Raw genomic sequence first — 21,025 nt, 5'->3', positions numbered from 1 at the left:
GTATATGTATCTTCCTGTTATGACTGGCAAAATTTATTATATAGCAAATTAAAAAATATAAGCAAAAAGAGTAATTATGACCATAACAGATTTGCAATGTGCAAATATTCAGTATAAACCAAAGCTATTAATGATAATATTAAAATTCAGTCAGATTAACAAATTATATTCGAAAATTCCTATGTATGAAGAATATGCAAAAGAAGCAGACTTGCATAAATTTTAGTGTTTTTCATTTTGTAAGGTTTTCTATGCATTTTGACTAAGGTGGCCAAGCAAAGAGAGAGGGAGGGGCAACAGCCGATCATAGACGTTCGGCATCGTCGAAAAGGCACGACTTTTATGTCTCGGGATGCAGACTGGTAAGAAATGAAGCGTTGGGTATTTGTATTTTATTAATTGGTAATAGAAATTCCCTAAAATTTTCGAGATGAGCAGGGAATATCTAGTGTCTTTAGTTAGGGAAAATAATTTACTAGATTTCATGGGCGCGATAGTTTTTAAGTTAGAGACGAAAGAAGACGTTCGGTGATGTTTTTGTTTTATGAAGTATATTTCTGGTAAGAGCTTTTTGTATAACCAATTTATGTAATTTATTTGTTTGTATTTGTCATTGCATATTATTTTATAAAATTTAATGTTAATATGTTGTTTTTTTTTTAATTTAAATTGTTCATCATAGAATTTAATAAAAATTTAATTGTATTAATTCATTCCATGCTTCCTGTTCAATTATTGCATTTGTCAAAATTCAGAATGTTATTTTTACTGCAGTTATAATAATTATCCATAAGTATTCATTTATCGTTTTATGTATCATTTATATAAAGTATATATTTTTAATTTTTCTGTTTTTACCATTAATAAAGTTTATGCGTAATATATAATTGTTTCATTTTTATATACAAATTTTGATGGGTAAAACTGCATTATAGCGGCCTAAAATTTAAGTTGTCAACTCTGGATCTTCGAAATTGGCTCGACGTTGCCGCTGTGAATTTTTATATTTTCTAACATTTCATTTCTTACGTGTTTACATGTATCCATTTATTTTGTTTATTAATTTGCGTTAGTTTATAGATAATTTTTAATGTTTTTTGTGTTTGATTTATGTGATTTATATTAATTTTGTTGGTAAGTAAAAAATTAATTTATTTGTATATTATATTATTAATTTTATTTCAACTGTTTCAGATTGTGCCACAATTTTAGTTTAGTATAATAATAATATTGAAACGAAATTGTTGTCCAAGTTCTTACATTTAAGGAAATGGAATTAGAAAATTATGCATTAAGAGATTTCCCTAACTCAAAAAGAGATGATGGAGAGGTTGGTTCGAAGAGGATTAATATGGAACCAGTTCTTTTGTGTTCTTTATTCCTATGTCATTAAATAAATATTCAAGTCAAAAAAAATTGTCAATTTTTTATGAAATAAAATCTTTAACAAAAAATAATTTTAAATTGGAAAAATACAGATTTTTTCTTGAAATTAACATATTTATTATACCAAACCTTTTGGTTTTGTTCCAAATTTATAAATATTTTTGTAAGATTTTCAAATATTTATGTAATGACAAAAACTTAAAATTTTTATCTATTATAACAGGGGTGGCCAAACTCCTTGATAATCCGAGCAATTGTTCAAAAATTGAAATGTTGCGAGAGCCGCAATTAAATACGTATTTAAAATGTATGCAAAAAAGTTATTAAAATTTTTTATTTTACATAAATTATATTTATAAAAGTACAAAATATGTATATTGAATTTGAATATTAAAAATTAAACCCATTTATTTCACTTCTTGATAATTCTTGAATGAAAAGAGAACTCTGGTACATTTATCGAGACCCATAAATAATCCCTCAAAGACCGGTTGAGCCAGGTTGACCACCCCTGAATTATAATATTCTATTTTTGATGCACTTTCTGAAAAAAAAAATATATAAAATTATATAAATTTTTGATAAAAATTTCAATGAACAACGTCAAAAATCAGTATTGCTCAAGTTTAAAATTATTTTTCTGTAAAAAATTTTGATTTTTTGCAAACTAGTTCTTTATCACGCTTAAAAATAGAAAATTTAAAAAATATAACAATTTAATAAAAATTGTTAAATTTTCAAAAATTCATAAGCATATAGTATAAAAAAATTTCAAGCAAAAATCGGCACTTTTTCAAATTTAAAATTAATTTTCCTCTAAGAAATATTGTTTTTTTATTCCTTATTTAATAAATTAATATTTTGATAAAAAAATTGTCGATATCTCAATTTTTCGATTTTTTTGGAGCCGGTATTCTAAACAATTACCTCAAATGGGAGAAGAACATATAATTGAAAAGATGGGATTAGGGATGGGATCTGCACTCATGATCCAGTAATACATGAGAGAAATTTTGTGAATCCCGATGATCCACACATAAAATAAAGAAAACATGTGGATGAGGGCAAAATGTGCCAGTTTGGGACATCAGAAGCTCTATTTATTTCGCATCTACACGAATTTGTTTAATTAATTTGAAATTATTTTAATTCAATATTAGTTTGAATAATGTAACAATATACTTTTAATTAATTATAGCGTTTTATTTATTTGTAATGTACATTTTCCGCTCATATCGGAATATAAAAAAACAGTCACAAAACATCTTAAAAATTAATAAAATATCAGTTGCGGCAAAGCTGTAATGCAACTTTACCCATTTTTATATAATTATAATTTCATATAAATTTTAAGTAAGTCTTTATAAAGCGACAGATGGACAAAATGTAATCTATAAGAAAAGGCAATATAGTATTCAACATGGCAACGTGGCCGCATCCCGAAATTGCACCCAGTTACGTTTCTCTTTTATAACATTGGGTTGGTACTTCTTAAGTTTTCTATGCATTTTGACACCTAATTGGACACTGATAGGGTCTATACAATTTATTTCGGTTTAGGGGGATGTACTGTGACTGTTTGGGTTTTATACATTTTTGTAATTTTAAGTTCAAAATTTATTGTTCGCAGTTGAACGCAACAATATTATCAACCAATTTAAGCAACAGCAACACAATTTATATATAATGTCTTATCAATTGTATAGGAATACAACTTTGGGCCACACGTTACAAGAAAGCTTAGACGAATTGATCCAGGTAATATTGATTTGTTTAATAAAGAAATTTTGCTTTGTTGGCAATTAAATTGCGTCTTAATTTCTTACATAGCATATGTGGCCATGACAATAACTTATCTGTTTTTTTTAGTATGGTCAAATTACACCACAGTTGGCTTGTAAAGTTTTACTACAATTTGATAAATCTATTAATCAAACACTAGCTAACCGAGTAAAATCAAGATTAACATTTAAAGCAGGAAAACTGAACACCTACCGGTTTTGTGACAATGTTTGGACATTTATGTTAAATGATGTGGAATTTAGAGAAGTGCAAGAAATTACAAAAATTGAAAAAGTAAAAATTGTGGCTTGTGATGGGAAAAGTGAGTTCAACTTAGCTATCAGTTGATTCTTAATTATATTTATTTAATAATTTCAGATGTGACAGAAGAAGGTAGTTCGAAGAAATAACTAGGTAATTTTTTTAGGTATCATGCACGTTTATAATATACATCACAATAGCAATTATTTTATGTAGTCATTATCAGTTTTTTATTTATATAATTGACACTTGTCTATTGTACATTATGTCTGCTGCTGTTGACAAATATTTGTATATAAACATATTTACATTATTGCTCAAATAGAGAGCAGCTATAGATTTTTCTTTAAATTAAAATTAAATTATTGTTGATTTTACCATAGCTACAACATTAATTCAATAGATTGATTAAGTTCTAAAGTTCCATTTTATACACACAAAACTTTTTCCACATTTATACACTAGATAGTCTGCTAATAGGACGCACGTGGCGAATGCTTGTCAAATGAACATTACGTTGTTCGGAGTCGTAGATATATTGTAGGTGGTTTCCAGTATTAATTATCCTGAAGTTAAATTGTTCCGAAACACGGAAATTGACACTGGAAAGCACCTATACTTGAAATACATGGCGCCTACGTAACAAAAATATCGGAAGTGTTCACATTAAAAGTTAAAAATAAATAGATTAAAAATATTTGCTCATTTGTAACGCACAATTTAACTAATTTCTGATGTGAATTCACTCTAAGATTTTGCAATTTTTGACTTTACATATAGGTTACATATTAATCGTTTCACCTACATATTATAAAAATTATGAATTTGTGTCACAAATTGTGGCATAAAATATTTCCATTATTGACTTAAGAGTGGGCGAATGAGAGATGCTCTTATTTATTATATATCCTTAGAGTATATAATATTATGTAATGTATTCTCTAAGAGCATATTATACTGCATACAGGTTTTTATTAATTATTGTGTTTTTTACAACATTAGTATTTAGAACATTCTGCTAATCAATCCGTACCTCAGTGGTAGTAAATTTATAGTGCGACATTTTTCACTTACGATTGGTTCATTATGTCCCACTCCATCATTCTCAAACGTTGGTTTTAATAAATTAAGCGACATGTCGTTCTTTGGCAGTTAGATTAAAAGAAAACGGGTTCCATATGTTACAAAGTCACTGTAAAAACTCCATATGTCTCCAGTGTATGCGATTTTTTCGATTAAACTGAGCTTTTAGCTTTGTGCTGGCCAAGACATTAATTTCTCTTTTTATGCAGCTAATGGATGTTTTACACACACCAATTTATTGTCTAATTTTGTGAACCCCATTTTGTAATACGTAATTTGAGCAAATAACTGGTTAATATTCACCTGGCCAATAACGATAGAACAAGTTTTTGTCGCCAATTTTCTGATTAATTTTTAGTGGTGATGGGCGAACTCGGTACTCAGTACCAACATCTGTCCAGTTTTTTGATTTGGTACACAGGTATTACAGTACGCGAAGCTTTAAAATACTCAGGGACTCAAATCATTTGCGATACTCGGTACTCGGATAATGTCTCGATTCTTAAATGTACATGAGTTCAGAGAACTCGATTCTTAGTAGTACTCTATTCTGTCTATTACTGATTTTTAAATAAGTGATACTATTAACTCTCTTTGACTTGTTGCTTGTATTATTTCTAAATTATATTGTTATCATTAAATTTAATCTGTAAAATAGAAGACATTCAAACGCCATGAGAAGATAAGCTGCTAATATATAAAGGGTAATGATACGTTTGATTGTCCTAACTAATGATGAGCGAGTCCGAGATGTTTTAGTCGATTGTATTCGATCTAATCTAATATCGATTATATTCGATAGTTTCCTTTCGCAATCGAGTCAACAATTCGAGTTGATTGTTCTGAGTCCCGATACGAGTCCCAGAGGTTTTATTCGATTGACGTACCGAATGATATAAACGAGTAAAAGCTTTTCGATTTCGACTCGCTTGTGCGCGCGTTCTATTCGAATAATCGATAAACATCTCGATTGTTAATTTGGATCAACATCTCAGAATCGCTCATCACTAAGTCTAACATATTAACAAATTAACGGCGATTATTGGCAAGGCCCTACCTAAAAACTTATGTTACATTCATGGGGTGAATTTTTGAACATATAAATTTATTCATATGTTCAAATACAATTTGTTACCAATAAATCAGTATGTATAAAACATCTTTAAACCAACATTTTAGGAACTTTGACGTATGTTTCAAAATGTTATCATTCCCTTTTAAATATTGATAAGTTCAGCAAATAGACCTTAGAGGGTTTAGAAGCCAGACGTCACTATTTTTATAGTTTCAGTCGAAAGCTTTAAATTGAATATTTTTTTATTAATACCTTGACGACACTTATACTGGAATTATAAGTAATTTTTAATATTTTAAATTATATAATACGTCAGTTGACTTACTCTGACTTCTGAATTCTCCATGTATGTTGGTTTAGGATCACTATCGTGACGAGCAAGCATATGCCCTCTTGATATTGTTGATAAATGTTGCGATTTGGTGAATAACTTCTGTTAATATTTATAAATTATAAAAGTACAAAATACATGTAAATTAGTTATTAGTTCAAAAAATATTAAATAAATGTTTTAAAGTTTCTGAGAGTTTGGTTTACGTTTTTCAACAATTCTCTATTTAATTTAAGATCTACAGTTATATAATCTGTAGTTTCGTTTTGTACATTAATGAACAAAAATTCGCTTTACATGATTTTTATATACGATATATTTCTTCCACTACGTAGCTCGCTCCAGACATACCACTGGCGTTTGTAGTCAAGATTCATAAACAGAAAAGTATTTTATTGAATATTTTAACAACATTGAAATTCCCATTTATAAAATCAAAATATTTTAGGCGTGATTTTAAATAAATAAATATAACACTTTGGGATAATCAGATGTGAGTGTTCAATTTTGTTAGAATTTTTTAGGTCAACTAACATTGGAAACAAGTTATATATATTGAAAATTTCAATAAAATTGTTGCATAAGGGAACTAGTTAAATGGCAAGAATATTGTAAAAACAAATTGTGTGTTCTCTTGCAAAACGTAAACTGGATACTAGTTTCCAATTAAAAATATAGTGTTTATAAATTTATTGCTTGACACATGAATAATAGTGTACATGTATGTTTTTTTTGTAGATCAATGTAATACATAAGTGAAAGTTAACACAAATTTAGAAGAATCCAAATTGATGAAGTGCGAAATGTCCTTTTGACTAACAAATGTTAGATGTTGCTTCAGTGAAGTGAAATAGTTTTATTATATTAAGTATGTGTACTGTATCAAGGTTTTGAAGAGACATATGAATCTATAAGAGACAATTAATTTTAATTACCCCGTACATTTAAATAATCGTTACTGTACTTATGATGATATCAATTTTGCTTTAAATTTTCTTTATTATTTACCTTTTTACATTTTATATTATAATTACTGTACATTAATTGATGTGTAAAATATATTTGTATATATACACTTTGTCTTTATTTTATTAAACCAAATTCATTTTAGTACTCTTAAAGAGAAGTGAAATTATATTAGATATAGGAAAATGTAATTTACGTTTTAAACCTTTAAGTTCAAAATAACAACTTTCTTTGAAGTAACGTTTATTCATTAAAATAATCAACTTCTAAAAGGAACTAAAGAAGAGATCAAACAAAATAATAGAGAATAACCTATTTAACTTTTTGTCTTTTTATGAGACGTGCGGTTTTTAAGAGACACGCATAGTCCACCAAAATCCACTCAAGTTCTTCCTTGAATAAAAAAACTTTTTAAGTACCATTACACATTTTCGCTATATACAATCAATAAAAAACTCATTTGCGTTGCGTGCAACGAGCGAATTGGTAATTATCAAATATTTAATTTTGTTAGACTGTCAGTTAATGTACGTGAAACTTTTTGAAGAAACTCATTGCATGTGGCCTCTAATGGTCAAGTCAGCACATATTAATATTTGCAGCGATTTGGCATTACTTAATTTCTTCGTTAGTCAAAATTCAGGAGGCGCTTTGCCCCTTTTAATCCAACGAAATCGTGCTTCATCGTTTTTAGCACCTTCTCCAACCATTCCGATTGCGACGTCTCGCATCTGTTACTTTAAGCTAATTTGCACGAATTATGGCGCTTTTTCAACCAAAAAAATTTATTAAATAGAATGAAAAATAAAATAGAAAGTACATCAAAAGCTTTCAAATATTGTATAGTGTAATACAAAAATCATAGTTCAATATAAAAATGTATTTCAATGAATCATGAACCAAAATCGTGAATTATTTTTTCTGATCCCTAATATTTGTCATTATTATTAATATTGGTAAACTTACGGAAGTGTAAAAGGAAAATCAAAGTCAAGATAACACATAAAGAATAATTTATTATACAACTCTATTATACACTTGCACTTAAATATATAAAATACATATATGAAGGACTATTTTAAAATATATCTCCGATTTAAAGTTAAAATACATATTATTTAAATAAATTTTTGATTTTTGTACATAAAGTTAAAACTTCATTCTCTCTTGCACTCTTCAGACAACATTAATTAAATAAAACAAAGCAAAACAGGCAGAACCAATTATTATTACCTTTATTTTAAAATTAATTCATGGTTGATTTTTTTCAAGTAATCAACGAAAAAATTTAATCCTTTTGAGCAGCCCAGGCTCAAATCTCTCAGTACCTTTTCATTAACAGATGAATTTCTTCCTTTATTTATCGCAGTTATTTTATCTGGGTCAATGTCTTGTAAATTAGAGATGTCAACAGAAATCACCCACCATATTAAATGTTTTGAGTTCAATACTTGAAATGTACACCTTTAAATAACAAATAATTCAATTAAATAATCATTAAAATTAAGAGTATCAGTTACCTATTGTTTGAATAATCCACATCCAATAGATTTTTCCAAGTCATTTTTTCCAAATCGATGTATACCATGAAATGTTCAGTCGTAAGTTTATTTATATAATTAAGTAAAGACAATAAATCAAATTTGGAACCAAGGACAGCAGTTACTGTTGTACTTCTTAGCTGTTCTTTTATCGAATCCAACACCAAATGGCAAATGGGATCCGAATTAGCTATAACATAAAGTGACATTTAATATATGTCCAATATATATGTATACAAACATACCTGCAAGGTTAATATTTGTTTGAATATCTGAAAAATCTGAGAGGCTCACATAAATTTTTAAAGATTTGTTAAGAATGGAAAATTGAATTGTGTCTTCATTATAGCATTCTAATCTCCATCTGTACTGATTGCTGAAAAAATAAATAAATGTCAGTTTTGTTTTAAAGATGAAAACACCAAGATTTTTAAATATTCACTCAACATAATAATAAATAATTCATTCAAATATTCGTAGTGACAAATTGATACTGAAAAGATTTAGTGAACTAAAATTTATTTTGCAATTCCTTAAAAAGGTACTGGTCAAGATTTTAAAATTTTTATGTGTGTATTAAAATATTGGAATATTTTTATTATACATGATTTTATTTACCTTTGATTCATATCTTGTATCGTCTCAATTAGTCCTTTAGGAGTGAATTGCTCAACCTCAACGTTTGCACTGGGTACTTGAGACTTCAACTGTGCAGCTTCTCTTTCTCGTTCTTTCATCAAAACACTTTCTACATCTATAATTTCACAACTATTAATTTTTTCTTGGAGCTCCAACAATTCCCTTTCGAATTTCTCATTTTTTCTCTTAATACTTTCGATTTGCGCGGTCCAAGCAAATTCTTTTATCTCATAGTCTACTAAATTTCTTTTCACATTTTCAAAAATGGAAGTCAAGCGATTATTCATTTCTTTTTTATCAGATGTGATGTTTTCATTCTGAGGGACGTGATTTTGATTAACTGTCCCAGAGTCCGTAGGCGACGACGAACACGAATTATCAATTAATTGGGTCTCCTGATCCTGCAGTAAAGATTCATCAGAGATGTTACTTTTAAAGAAAACGTCATCATCTTGTGTAGGTTTACTTAGATTAGCCTTCTTGTGCGCGACTTCTGATGTTTCTTCTAACGAATGTCTTTTTCGCGTTTTCTCTATATTATTTCTCTTTGGTTCATTCAATTTATCTATAGAATTATCAATTACACTAATGTGAGAAGCATCAATTGCAGGTTTACATGTACTTTGATTATTTGGAAGTTTTTCATCCCATGTAATATTTTCCTTTTTTCCTATTGTATTGTTAATTACGTTACTTTTTCCATCACAATCTGAGACAATTTGTGAGGCGAACTTTTCTTCTACGTCTACTATTATTGGCTCATAGTCCATTTTTGATATTTTATCAGAAGCAATACCTTCCTGGTTACTATCGTCTAATTTAACTTTGGCCGTGAAATTCTCTTTAAAGTGATTGAGTGAGCTATTCTCAGAGCAATGCAAGTTTGTTTCTATATATTTTTTCTGGTATTCGTCATTTTCATATTGAATTTTTACATTGTCACTGTCGTCTATTTTTTTAGCAGAATTGGTTCCGTCTTCATAATTTCCTTGGTTTACTTGTTCAAATTTGCCTTCAAATGTTGTTTCCATGTCACCTTCATCTGTACTAAAAACTAAACTTTTTTTGACTTTATCTAAGTCACCATTTAAGAGATTTTCTCTTATTTCATCTGATGAGCTTTGTAAGGAATTTTGCTCTACATTTTTTTCTTGGCACCCATCATTTTCATACTGAACTTTTACATCATTGTCACCAGAAGGTTCATGTTTAGTTAGAGCTTCATTTGAGATCTCAGTACAGTTTAGAGTTTCATCACTTTGTGTGTTTTTAATGAGGAATGTTTTCCCAAAAAGTGACGGTTCTTGTGTAGTGTTAAAGTTTAATGTTATTCCTAAATCTTTTGTTTTATTGAAAAGTGTAACATTTCCTTCTTGATCTTGATCTATTGTCTTGTCATTTTCACACCTAAAAACGAGTTTACTACCAATAGTCAAATCCATGTCGCCTGTTTCTGTGCTACTGAAAATCATAGTTTTTGTATTATCTAATTTAATATTTTTTAAGGAATTTTTCATTAAATGAGCCGACGAGCTAATTTGACAGGAATCTAAATTTTGCTTCATATTTATTTCTTCATATTTTTCATCTTCATATCGACATTTAATTTCGTCCTCATTATTTAATTTTTCTTTTACATCAGATGTAACTTTAATTGGAAATATCCCACTAAAGTCTAATGTATTTTCACTTGATTTTTCATCAAATGTTTTTTCAAGAATTATTGATGGTTCCTCTGCAGTTGTTAATTCCATGTTTCCTTCTGAATTATTGAAAACTACAGTTTTTCTGTTATTTTGTGATAGACTTTTTGATGTGACCTCAGTTACATGTGTCATTTTTTCACCTACACCATTTAATTTTTGTTGTGCTTGGCAAACTGTGAAATCCATATCTCCCACTGTGTTATTGTGGTGAATAGTTTTTCGATTACTATCTAATTTCATTTCTGTTGAGAAATTTTCTTTTACTTCATTTATTTCCGTTATTGTTTTTGTTGTTTTGTCTGACAATTGTTGATCCGAATAAATTGTGAAGTTGTTGCAATGAATATTTTTACGGTTATTGTCTAATTTCATTTCTGTTGCGAAATTTTCTTTTATAGGATTTGTTTGTGGTATTGTTATGGAAGTTTCACATAACATTTGTTGTTTCGGGCAAATTGAGAAGTCCATATCTGTCACTGAGTTGTTGTAATGAATAGTTTTCCTATTGTTATCTAATTTAACAAAATTTTCTTTTATCGAATTATTTTCTGGTACTATTTTTATTGTATCACTAGGTGTTGATTGTTCCGGACAAGATGAGATGTCCATATCTCCTACTGTGTTATTGTAATGAGGAGTTTTCCGGTTATTATCCAACTCGACTCCTGTTCCGAAATTTTCTTTCATCGAATTTGTTTCTGGTATTATTTTTATTGTATCACCTCGTGTAACTTGTCCCAGACAAGTTGTGAAATCCATGTCTCCCATTGAGTTATTGAAAACCATAGTTTTCCGGCTATTATCTAACTTCCTTTCCATTACTAAATTTTCTTTGATCGAAATTGTTTGTGGTATTGTTTTTATTGTATCACTTGATGTTGATCCTCCCAGACAAGTTGTAAAATCCATATCTCCTACTGTGTTATTGTAATGCACAGTTTTCCGATTATTACCTAATATGGGTTCTGTTGAGAAATTTTCTTTTATCTGACTTCTTTCCGTCATTGTTTTCGTCGATTCACTTGATAATTGTTGTTTGGGGTAAATTGTGAAATCCATATCTGCCACGGAATGAAGAGTTTTCCGGTTATTATCCAATTTAACTTCTGGTCCAAATTTATCTTCCATCGAATTTGTTTCTGGCATTGTTTTTATTTTGTCACCTCGTGTATCTTGTCCCAGACAAGTTGTGAAATCCATGTCTCCCATTGAGTTATTGAAAACCATAGTTTTCCGGTTATTATCTAATTTCCCTTCCGTCACTAAATTTTCTTTCATCGAAATTGTTTGTGGTATTGTTTTTATTGTATCAATTGATGTTGGTTCTCCCAGACAAGTTGTGAAATCCATATCTCCAACTGTTTTATTGTAATGCATAGTTTTGCGATTATTATCTAATGTGGCTTCTGTTGAAAATTTTTCTTTTATCTGACTTCTTTCCGTCATTGTTTTCGTCGATTCACTTGATATTTGTTGTTTAGGGTAAATTGTGAAATCCATATCTGCCACGGAATGAAGAGTTTTTCGGTTATTATCCAATTTGACTTCTGGTGCAAATTTATCTTTCATCGAATTTGTTTCTGGCATTGTTTTTATTTTGTCACCTCGTGTATCTTGTCCCAGACAAGTTGTGAAATCCATGTCTCCCATTGAGTTGTTGAAAACCATAGTTTTACGGTTATTATCTAATTTCCCTTCCGTCACCAAATTTTCTTTCATCGAAATTGTTTGTGGTATTGTTTTAATTGTATCACTTGATGTTGGTTCTCCCAGACAAGTTGTGAAATCCATATCTCCTACTGTATTATTGTAATGCATCGTTTTTCTGTTATTATCTAATTTGGCTTCTGTTGAGAAATTTTCGCTTATCTGACTTCTTTCCGTTATTGTTTTCGTCGTTTCACTTGACACTTGTTCTTTCGTGTAAATTGTGAAATCCATATCTGCCACGGAATAAAGAGTTTTCCGATTATTATCCAATTTGGCTTCTGATCCGAAATTTTCTTTCATCAAATTTGTTTCTTGTATTGTTTTTATCGTGTCACCTCGTGTAACTTGTCCCAGACAAGTTGTGAAATCCATGTCTCCCATTGAGTTATTGAAAACCATAGTTTTCCGGTTATTGTCTAATTTCATTTCTGTTGCATAATTTTCTTTTGTCTCATTTGTATTAGTAATTGTTTTCATTGTGTCAATTGGTGTTTGTTGTCCCAGGCAAGTTGTGAAGTCCATATCCCCCACTGAGTTATTGAAAACGATAGTTTTCCTGTTATTTAATTTCATTTCTGTTGTACAATTTTCTATTGTCTCATTTGTATTAGTTACTGTTTTTATTGTCTCACTTGGTGTTTGTTGTCCCAAACAAGTTGTGAAATCCATATCTCCCACTGAGTTATTGAAAACCACAGTTTTTCGGCTATTTAATTTCGTTTCTGTTGCGAATTTTTCTTTTGTTTTATTTGTATTAGTTATTGTTTTTATTGTGTCACTTGGTGTTTGTTGTCCAAGGCAAGTTGTGAAGTCCATATCTCCCACTGAGTTATTGAAAACCACAGTTTTCCGGCTATCTAATTTCATTTCTGTTGCAAAATTGTCTTTTGTCTCATTTGTATTGGTTATTGTTTTTACTGTGTCACTTGGTTTTTGTTGATCCACGCAAGTTGTGAAGTCCATATTTCCCATTGAGTTATTGAAAACCACAGTTTTCCGGCTATCTAATTTCATTTCTGTTGCAAAATTGTTTTTCGCCTCTTTTGTATTAGTTATTGTTTTTACTGTGTCACTTGGTTTTTGTTGTCCCACGCAAGTTGTGAAGTCCACATCTCCCACAGAGTTACCAAACACTATGGTTTTCCTATTGTTATCCAATTTCACATTTGTATCTGGGATTTTTATTGAGTCACTATGTGGTTCTTCATCAAAAGTGTTTTCAAGTATTACTGATGGTTCCACTACAGTTGATAAGTCCATATTTCCTTCTGAGTTATTGAAAACTACAGTTTTTCTGTTCTTTTGTAATGGAGTAACCTCAGGCATTACTTCTGTCATTCTTTTGACTGCAACATTTAATTTTTGTTGTTCCTGGCACACTGTGAAATTCATATCTCCAACTGTGTTATTGTAATGAATCGTTTTTCCGTTATTATCTAATTTTACTTCTGTTGGGAACTTTTCTTCTATCTGATCATGTTCATCATGATTTTTGGTTCTAGTTTTATTTTGGAATATTTCTTTAAAATTCAATGTATTTTCATTCTCTGTCTCATTTAAGTCGAATTTCATGTCCAATTTTATGGCGTTATCTGGTGAATCAAGATTTGAATATATTTTAAACTTTGCTCCCTTGTTCTCTGTGATTTTTTTATGTATCCCACCAAAAAATTCATCTTTAACATTCGCTACAGGTTCTTCTGCAGAAGTTGCAGTTTTGCTTTCCAATTCAATTTTTGATATTGACTCTTTTGTCTCATTTAGTGATAGGGTAAGATCAAAATTAGACTTCTTCTGTTTATGACAAGTTTTTTCAGTTTGAAAGTCAAATAATAGTTCCGGCTCGCTATTCTTTCTTTTTTGTGAGAAAATTTTACCGAAATCACAGTCTTTATCACCAACAGTGTCATTTAAATTTAATTCAAATTTTACATTGTTATCAAAACAAGGTTCTGCACTTGTGACAATTGATATATCATTAATAATAGGATTTAAATTTTCCTTATCTATTAATGTTCTAATAGAATTTACGAGTTGTTGCGGTTGTCTATTACCAGATTCATTTTCAGCCACATAAATTTTTGGTATTTGTTTGAGTGCTGGTTTTTTGTATACAATTTCTTCAGAATCTTCATATAAAACAGCACTGCTAACACTCATATCTAAGGATTTTGTAGTTATATTTTCACGTGAAGATTGTGATGTAGAATCTGTGTGATTCATTTCTTCTTCGTATGTTGTATCCCATACTACCAGTTTATCTGGATCTGAGAAAAATGGCCTGTAAACAATAATTTAAAATTTATGTGATATATAAAATTGTATGTTAAAAATATAATCAAAATTAGGTAAAATATGAAGTGAATTTGAAAAACACTATTAAATTTTTCAAATATTATTTAATATTTATTATATTACAACAGAATAAAAGTATGTTAAAAATGTTTTTGTTAAATTGAATAAATGCATACATATACTTTTAAATTATTATGAAATACAAAATAATTGATATGATAAAATTTTTCTATTAGATTTCATCCAATAAGAAAATTAATATTTGTAATTATTACATTTAATTATAGTAATTAATTTACAAACAATATAAATTACATAATTAATTTATAGTAAAATTTTTAAGTAAGTACTTCTGTTTTAACTAAAAAAATTAACAAAGAACTAAAACCACTTTCAAAACAGTATATTTTTGTTTTGAGTTTATTAATTTTATTTTGGAATATAGAAATATAAAGTGGATAAAATTATCAACATGGTCCAGAAATTAACAAAGCAAAACATATTAATATATATATATATATATATATATATATATATATATATATATATATATATAAATTAGATAACTAATATTCTTTATAGTAACTTAAAATGTTTTGTAAAATGCTAATAATTTTGATTTGACTGATAAAATATTATCTCTCTTAGCAGTGCTGTTGTCTGAATCTGCCTAATAGAGTTTCAATAATATTCTTTCAAATAAATAATAAAATCTAATTTGGAATTGATCTTAGACTATAAAAACCGAGGTTATGGAATTTAATTTTTTAATAACAACGCAACCAGAATTTCAATATTGATATTTTCAGAAATGAATTTTACAGAAACAAAAGCTTTCTAACGCTGTATTGGTACTTACTTAACAAAATTATTGGCAGCAAAACTGACTCTTCTGGATTTTATAGTATCAGTTGCTGGTTCGGTGAGATGCACTTCTGTAAAAGGATTTCTAGGTTTCTGGGCCTTTAGAATACCAGATGAGCGGCGTTTCATCTTGTCTGCGTCCATTTTTGACGACCTATCATAACAAACCACTATTTTATGCAGAAATGCTTAAATGAAGAACTTCAGCGTTTCAGCGACTGTCGTACAATAAAATACTTGGTGGTTCTCGTTCAATATATAAAGAAAGCACTTTAATGATTCTGATTTTCGTTATAAATCGAAACACGTAAACTCACTTACACATCTAAATCGGTGCTTTGCATGTTTTATACTAAAAACAAAATAAAAACATAGTACACAATAACGGTTATTTGAAATTCAAAAAAATTTCGTCGATAATGGAGATTTCTTTTAGAGTCAGCGATAGGTTTTCTGTGCTGCAACTGTACCGGACTTAACTAAGGGAATTAAGATGGCGCTTACTTACATTCGAACGAATGTGCCTAGAAATATTTCTATGATAGACAAATTTTAGGACCAAATAGCAATGTTGAAATTCGAAATTCTGATTCTATTTTGACATATTAAATATCAATGTCAATTACTTTTGTTTTTAAAAAATAGCAATCGTATTAACATTGACATACAATATTTAAAAATTTGTTTTTGAATGAATTAAAAATATATGCATATGAAACAAAAAAAAAATACAGAACCATAGAGTTTAAAGGTTATCAATCAATTCACGTTTGAATGTTTATGATTTTCTGTTTTTATGGCCATTGAACTGAAGCGCCATCACCGTCAGAATCTAAATATAACCTAAAACGTAGATTAAGTATAAACCCAAATATCGAAATGTAAATATTGTAGTTCGTACATTTTATTTTTAATGTACAGTGAATATGACCACCAGAAATCCTTCAACTTTGATGACGATCCCGAATGAGGAATCGTTTGATTTCCTTTTTAAAATTGTTTTAATTGGCGACTGTGGCACAGGTAAAACTTGTGTTGTGCAGAGATTCAAAAATGGTACTTTTATTGAAAGACATGGCAATACTATTGGTGTAGATTTTTCTATGAAAACTGTTATGGTAGATGGTAAAAAAGTCAAGGTAATATAATAGCCCAAATTACATGCACATAGTAATTAAAGCTTTCCAGCTTCAAATATGGGACACAGCTGGTCAAGAAAGATTCAGGACTATTACTCAAAGTTATTATAGATCAGCTAATGGCGTTATTATTGTTTATGATATAACTAAAAGATCTTCTTTACTGTCAGTTGCAAGGTGGGTGGAAGAAGTTCGAAGATATTCTGGTAACTCAGTGCTACTGGCCCTAGTAGGCAACAAAGCAGATTTAGAAACATTGAGGGAAGTGGAATTTGAAGAAGCAGAAACAATGAGTCAATACATGCCAGAAGTCTTGTTTGTATTGGAGGCCAGTGCGAAGGACAATTCAAATATAGAAGAAGCATTCATGTGTCTGGCTACAGAACTGAAGGTAACAGTTGTTTTTGTTGTGAGTATCTGAGTGTTTAATGATTGAATTTTTATTTTACAGAGAAGACATGATAATGGTATGTTGGATCAAGATGATGAGGATACAGTTAGATTGGGAGAAAGTAGAAGTGTAACTAGATGTAGTAGTTGTTCAAAAAATTTCCTATAATCAAAGCCTAACATATCAACTATTAGGTGGTGCCTTACATGACAAGTAATTATTTATAAAATATATTTAAGCATTATTAAAAAATTCAAAATAATAAGTGTATTGTGTGATAGAGAATACTATTGAGTAATAATCAAATTGCACTTGCTGATATTAGGAAAGATAATCAAATATGGCAAAAATCGGTTTAGCAATAGTTAAAACAAAATTTATTTATATTTAAAATTTGATAATTATATATTGTTGATTCATTAAATTTTTTATATTGTTTATGTATAAATGCTACTATATGGTATAAACTTATCAAAAATATGTAAAACAAGAGTAAGTTGACTTGACTTGACTTGACTTGACTAACTTGTTGATTTCAAAGCGCTCCGAAAATTAATAAAATAAGAAATAGCGGTAGTCCAAAATAATATTAAAAAATAAATATTTTTATATTTGAAAATAAAAAATACAGCCCATAAAAATAGTTCCAAACTATAGAAGTTTCAAATATGTTTCATCAATCTATTTTGTTGCTTTTTAGCAAAAATTGGGCTTTAGATTGTGGACAAAATACCCAGTTTGATATATAGTATTTTAAGTTGAAAAAAAATCTGCTTGTGTCCATAAATTTGTAAACTGTTAGACTCATTTCTATAAAGAAAATATACGTAACGTCATATTAAATAATAATTTGAATAAGTATATAGAATATAAACATTAAGTATTATATATAATACTCCACAAAAGTTTGAGAACATTCATAATAAATAGTTAAAATTTAAAAAGATACTACAATATATTTTTAAATCAAGGACGTCATTATTTTTTTCATCAAGAGGGTGAAGGAAAAGACTGTTTTTCTCCAAAAATAATTTTAAGAAAATTAATAGTTAAAAATATGCATTACAAATAAAAGTATGGGAACAAAACGTGTTTTTAAATCCAAATGAATTTGTTTAATAAATTGTGGCAAAACTTTTTGCTTGTATTACAGGTACATATATCTTGTCACTTCAATTTTATAGTACTGAATAAATCGTTGTTTTTAATATAATGCAACCAATCATTTCCATCAATTTGTTTCCATAAAATTTTTCCATTGGTTTGAGATCAGGTGAATGAGTTGGTCACTTCATTACTGTGTTGTGTTATCACTGTGTCCTCCTTCTACGTACACATATTTTATGTACACACGTTGATCCATTATTTGATTAAATCGCACTGTTGGATCAGGCCTCGAGCTTGATAAACATCAACTCACCATGATTCCACCACCTCCATGGTTACTGTTAGAAACTGATATTTAAACTGGACGTCTTATAATCCGTAGTTTCAAATATTAAAAATTTGCTTTCGTCACTGAACATTATTGTATTTCATTTTGTAGTGGTCTGGGAAAGGTGTTCTCGAGCGAAATTTATTCTTTTCTAGCGATTCTTAGTTGAAATAAGTGGTTTCTTCACGAGTCGACGACCCATTAACCCATTTTCTTCTGATTTGCGCCTTACAGTTCAGTAGGCCTGGATTAAAAATGGCTGTTTTGAAGAAATTCATTTGCAGATGAATTGCGCTTTGTAAAATGTTCAGTGTACACTGTTTTCCTAAACGCAGTTTTTAGTGAACCAGTTTCTCTATATATAATATTTTGGACACAGTTCTACGATGTATTTAAAATATTTAGAATTATCTATTACTTTTTCACCCTTCTAATACGTTTCAACAATTTTGTTCTTTAAATCAAAATATAAAAGTTTTGTTTTAGTTATAATGGTAATTCAAGTACATAAATTTGTTAACAATCACCAACGAATGCAATGATGATTGAGTATTCATAGAAAAAAACGTATACCTATTTGTTTCCAAATTTTTGTGTTTTCATATATTTGTAAAAGCGTATATATAACATTTTGAAGTAAAATAAGCATTTAAAAATCTGAAACACAATGTACATGTTAAGTTTGTACTCTTAACAACAATCCAAACTATAATATAATTTTTTATTCGTGTTTCAAAACTTTTGTAGACTACTGTACTTATTACATTTTAAAATTCTTTTTAATAAGAAAATATTTATTCGATTAAATTATCGATTCTATTTTTTATACAGACATCTTTAATGAAGAAATAGGTAAAGTAGTATCAGAATGGCTTTGAGTTAGTTCATTTTTGGATGGTACAAGTTTTAAATATACTATTTTTGGGCATTTGTATATCCGAGAAATTGCAAAACGTATTTTTATTTATTCTACAATTCCATTTTATTCAACTAAGTTACATTGTTAATAGCTTCAAATCTCGAATATATGGAAAATTAAAAAAAAATGATCAAAAACTTTTTGACTAAAATTAAAATATGTATTGTTCATATTCTGAACTCGATGTTTGGCTTATTTTATGTAATATATCTTGTTTTACATATAAAATTTAATTTAGTTAACGAGAAAACAAGACTTCACAATAAATAATTAACCAGTTCCATCGACAAAAACTATTCAGCAATGTAATGTTACACTTCAATTCTCCCATTTAATAAAACGAAACCAGTGATCTTATGAATGCTTCTTGTACTATTTTATTTTCATTGAATACTAATAATTCATGTTTAATTTTGTACCTGTATGTAGTTGTCGTAATAATGTTTTATTAGAATAATTAGGTGGATACGTGTTTAACAAAGTGAGTTTTATATTTATGATATTTCAAGATAAGATTCTCATGATTTTACAGTTTTAAGTATAGCATTCAGAAATATATGGTGCACCAAATTGTTGAGGTGAATATAGTTAAAACTCATATTCGAGAACATTTAGAACGTGTTTTAGTTTTTAAAATCGGTTCACGCGATAAATGTTCTACTCTTACTTATGAATCTACGTGCCTACGCTAACTGGTAACGAGTTAACCAGAGCTGTGGATTTTATTGACCTGTTGGTCTTTTATGCCTTGAATGTTCTGAGTTCATTTAGTAAACCAGATTTACTATGCCTTTAGTTTAAGAATCTAACATTACTTATGTAAATTGTTGTGATATATATTTTTATATTAAACAATGAGTTTTCTTTTAGATTGCATAATAAAAATGCATTGATGTATTTGATTGTGTTGTTGTGTATGAACAGTTTTCACTGGAAAACACATTGCTCATTTTGAAGCTTAAATTTCACACTTGCCTATTTAACACTGACTGTAGTGTAGAAATTAAGAGGGAGCATATCGCACATTGTTTTAAATTGTTTAACGTCTTTCTTCCTTAACATTTCATTGTTTATGGTGCAATATGTTCGAGGTAGTGTATCCGTCCTCTATATTTGTTTCAAATGTTACTTAATGGTTTCTTTGATTAAATTTTGTTATTGTGCACATTAACATTAATAATATTTACTACTCAATTGTCAGTATTAATTTATTAAATTAAATATATACACAAATTAATTTTACCTAATTATAGTTTTAATGTTATAAACAATAAATATTGGATCAATTATAGCTGAAATAGCCTTATTTTACATTAGTGTTAAATGTTCGAATCTTGTAAAATAAAGCTACCCAAAATCATGTAATTATGACAATATATTACACATAGAAATATATTACTTATATAATTCATATACACAGCAATATGTATTCCAAAATAAAAATGATTGTAATTAACATATAACAATGCCAAATATAATATTTACAGTTAATTGAGCAATTA

General features: G+C 28.7%; 3 protein-coding genes across 3 annotated transcripts; 2 read left to right on the top strand and 1 right to left on the bottom strand.

Moving 5' to 3' along the window:
• Window positions 1-2,886: 2,886 nt before the first annotated feature.
• LOC109595782 (transcription initiation factor IIA subunit 2) lies at window positions 2,887-6,991 on the top strand. Its single transcript, XM_020011202.2, has 4 exons — window positions 2,887-3,144; window positions 3,256-3,490; window positions 3,547-3,582; window positions 6,657-6,991. Exons 1-3 carry the CDS (start codon window positions 3,073-3,075, stop codon window positions 3,576-3,578), a joined length of 339 nt encoding a protein of 112 aa, XP_019866761.1. The 5' UTR covers window positions 2,887-3,072; the 3' UTR covers window positions 3,579-3,582; window positions 6,657-6,991.
• A 1,100-nt stretch (window positions 6,992-8,091) lies between these two features.
• Window positions 8,092-15,960, bottom strand: LOC109595828 (uncharacterized). Its single transcript, XM_049961101.1, has 5 exons — window positions 15,635-15,960; window positions 9,044-14,761; window positions 8,671-8,801; window positions 8,405-8,615; window positions 8,092-8,348 (listed from the first exon to the last, which is right to left on the bottom strand). The coding sequence occupies exons 1-5, from the start codon at window positions 15,781-15,783 to the stop codon at window positions 8,120-8,122; spliced, it is 6,438 nt and encodes a 2,145-aa protein (XP_049817058.1). The 5' UTR covers window positions 15,784-15,960; the 3' UTR covers window positions 8,092-8,119.
• A 503-nt stretch (window positions 15,961-16,463) lies between these two features.
• Window positions 16,464-21,014, top strand: LOC126266463 (ras-related protein Rab-43). The gene is made up of 3 exons (XM_049970462.1): window positions 16,464-16,778; window positions 16,828-17,169; window positions 17,230-21,014. Exons 1-3 carry the CDS (start codon window positions 16,566-16,568, stop codon window positions 17,335-17,337), a joined length of 663 nt encoding a protein of 220 aa, XP_049826419.1. The 5' UTR covers window positions 16,464-16,565; the 3' UTR covers window positions 17,338-21,014.
• Window positions 21,015-21,025: the final 11 nt, after the last annotated feature.

Source organism: Aethina tumida, chromosome 1 (genome assembly GCF_024364675.1).
Source record: "Aethina tumida isolate Nest 87 chromosome 1, icAetTumi1.1, whole genome shotgun sequence".
Classification (NCBI taxonomy): domain Eukaryota; kingdom Metazoa; phylum Arthropoda; class Insecta; order Coleoptera; family Nitidulidae; genus Aethina; species Aethina tumida.
This window is presented reverse-complemented; position numbering and strand designations above follow the sequence as displayed.